Here is a 2,883-nt window from a genome sequence, read left to right on the forward strand (position 1 = left end):
AGTTATCGGACAATGGTTGGATTGGACCGACCTACTCGCCTATTTGCTCTCCTACAATCATGGTGGACAAACGTGATGATGGCTCAGGGGAGCGCAAAATGCGTATGGTTGTAAACTATCAGGCCTTAAATGCCCTTACGATAGCCCCTGAATTTCCCTTACCTCCCATCCAAACCATTCTCGAGATGCTGGGAGGCGCCCAGTACTTTTCCACCCTGGACCTAGAAGCAGGCTTCCATCAAATACGCGTGGCTAAGGAAGACCGGTGGAAGACAGCTTTCCGGTCAGTTCTTGGACTATTCGAGTACCGAGTGATGCCCTTCGGCCTTAAGGGTGCTCCTGCTACGTTCCAGGCCAATATTAATGCCTACCTACAACCCTTACTGGGACAAGGCGTTATTGCGTATCTAGATGATGTCCTCATCTATTGCTCTGATCTCTCGGGACACGTTTCTCTCTTGCGACAAGTCCTCAGCATTTTCCTTCAACATCAGTTCTACCCAAAATTCCGCAAATGCAAGTTTGCAAGGCAAACGATTACGTATTTGGGTTATACCATTTCCGCTAAACGATTACGTATTTGGGTTATACCATTTCCGCTGCGGGGATTAAACCTGCAGAAGATAAAATTGCAGCCATCCGGCAGTGGCCGGAGGTGCTGCAGAACGAAACGCAGGTGCGTCACTTCCTCGGTACCATAAATTATTGTCGCATGTTTATGGGACCAGACTATGCCGACGTTGCCCGGCCGCTGGTTGATCTTACACGTAAGGGCGTCAGCTTCAATTGGACAGAACTTCACACGCAAGCGGTGCGGAAGCTCAAACAGCGTTTAATCGACTACACTACACTACAGGTCCCTGACACCTCGAAACCCTTCGAGTTATATACAGATGCCTCTGGTTATGCACTAGGAGCAGTTCTGGAACAGGACGGCAAACCCATCGGTTTTCTCAGCCAAGTCATGAATCCTACGCAACAGCGATACTCGATCTACGATCAGGAACTCTTGGCGTTGGTCGTGGCACTGGACAAATGGTCGCACCTGCTCCGGGTATCCAAGGTAACGGCCTACACTGATCATCAAGCTCTCACTCATCTCCAACAACTCCGAGCATCGAAGCCTCTGCGCGGCCGCACCGCCCGGTGGCTAGACTTTCTTGCGGAGTTCCCGGACTTGCACATCACGTATGTTCAAGGCGCGCGCAATCAAGTTGCCGATGCTCTGTCTCGCCGTCCCGGCCTCTCTCCCGCCTGCTCGCACGACACCACGCGAGGCTCCCTGCACTCGTGGTCGGTCTGCCAACTACAGGGAGCTCGCCGGCCTTCGTTCACGACGACCTCGACGGCGCAACACACCGCCCGCACCTTCACCTGCGTTGGCAGAACCCTCCCAAGAGGCGGCGAATTCTACACACAAAACGCCGACACCAGCTGCCCCTCCTGATGTATGCCATTGGCCGCGCGCTTACTCGCAGTGTCCTGTCTTTAGCGCTCCCTACAAGGCAGCAGCAAACCAACCAGGAGAAGCTCTGCAGCTCGAGTTTCGTAATCGACAATCCACCTTTCGCTACGTCGAGCCTTACCTGCATATCCGCGTTCATGGCCTGTGGCGCATCTGTGTCCCACAATTCCCTGAATTCCTCACTCAAGTTTTGTATTCCCATCACGACCATGTCACAGCAGGCCACCGCGGACAGAAAAAGACCTTTGCGGCTCTCAGCAAGCTCTACTACTGGCCAGGAATGCGCGCCTACACCACTGCTTATGTTGAGTCCTGCACTCATTGTCGAGCGTCCAAGTACCTTAACCAGAAGCCTGCAGGTCTTCTTCAACAGTTGCTCATACCTTCTCGTTGCTGGGCGCACGTGAGTCTCGACTTCATCACAGATCTTCCCCTTACAGCGACGGGCCGTGATTCAATCCTTGTCCTGGTCGACTCCCTCAGTAAGATGGCTCATTTCGTTCCTGCAAAGAAGTCATTCACAGCAGCAGACACAGTGGAGCTCCTAGCCGACCGTCTTATCCGCTATCACGGTTTCCCAGAAGTGCTTATATCGGATCGCGACCCCCGTTTCCAATCAGACCTTTGGAACCAGCTCTGTCGCCGCTTCAACATCAAACGGTGCATGTCCTCGTCCTACCATCCCCAAAGCGACGGCCAAACTGAACGGGTGAACCGCACACTGGAGCAGATGCTGCGTACATATATCAGATCTGCTGAACGCGAGTGGGAGCGTTTGCTTCCAGCCTTGGAACTTGCCTACAACACAACAAGCCATTCACCCACAGGGCTCTCTCCTTTCGAGGTCATGATTGGAGAAAACCCATTGACTGCGGCGGAACTGGATATCGTAGGCGCGTTAGCTCCTACACTCACTCCTCCCATGACTAAGCTTTTTCGGCAGCTCTGCGACAGCGCGCAGAGTCACATCCTGAAGGCGAAATGGCAGCAGAAGTATTACGCAGACACAAAGCGTCGAGCAGTGGAATACGCAGTGGGAGATAAGGTCTGGCTCAGCAGCAAGCACCTACCGCCTTTCAACAGCTGCCCTAAGCTCGAGCCCCGCTACCGCGGACCCTTCGAAGTCCTCGAACGCATAGGAACTGTTGTTTACCGTCTCGCTCTGCCTCCCACTTATGACTGCCATGATGTTTTCCACGTTTCACAGCTAGTTCCCCACCGCCCCCGCCCTCCCGCTTTGGTTCCCTCGGCAGCCGACGCTGCCTGGCCTCCTATCCACGATGCAGCAGGCAATCCCACAGATGAATACGAAGTCGACTATATTATGGACCAACGCGGCTCGGGAGATGCAGCCCAGTACCTCGTGAAGTGGCGCGGGACCCCTGAAGAGCAAGCCACATGGGAACCAGCTAACCATC

The 2,883-nt window shown here is 54.0% G+C and overlaps 1 protein-coding gene across 1 annotated transcript; it reads left to right on the plus strand.

Moving 5' to 3' along the window:
- Positions 1 to 59: 59 nt before the first annotated feature.
- ENH_00033220 (hypothetical protein) lies at positions 60 to 2,883 on the plus strand (the record flags this gene model as incomplete). The annotated part of the gene is made up of 4 exons (XM_013580260.1): positions 60 to 333; positions 621 to 767; positions 915 to 1,188; positions 1,313 to 2,883. Coding segments are annotated over 4 exons (2,266 nt in total), but the record flags the coding sequence as incomplete, so codon positions are not given.

Source organism: Eimeria necatrix, genomic scaffold (assembly GCF_000499385.1).
Source record: "Eimeria necatrix Houghton genomic scaffold, Enh_scaff2428, whole genome shotgun sequence".
Taxonomy (NCBI): domain Eukaryota; phylum Apicomplexa; class Conoidasida; order Eucoccidiorida; family Eimeriidae; genus Eimeria; species Eimeria necatrix.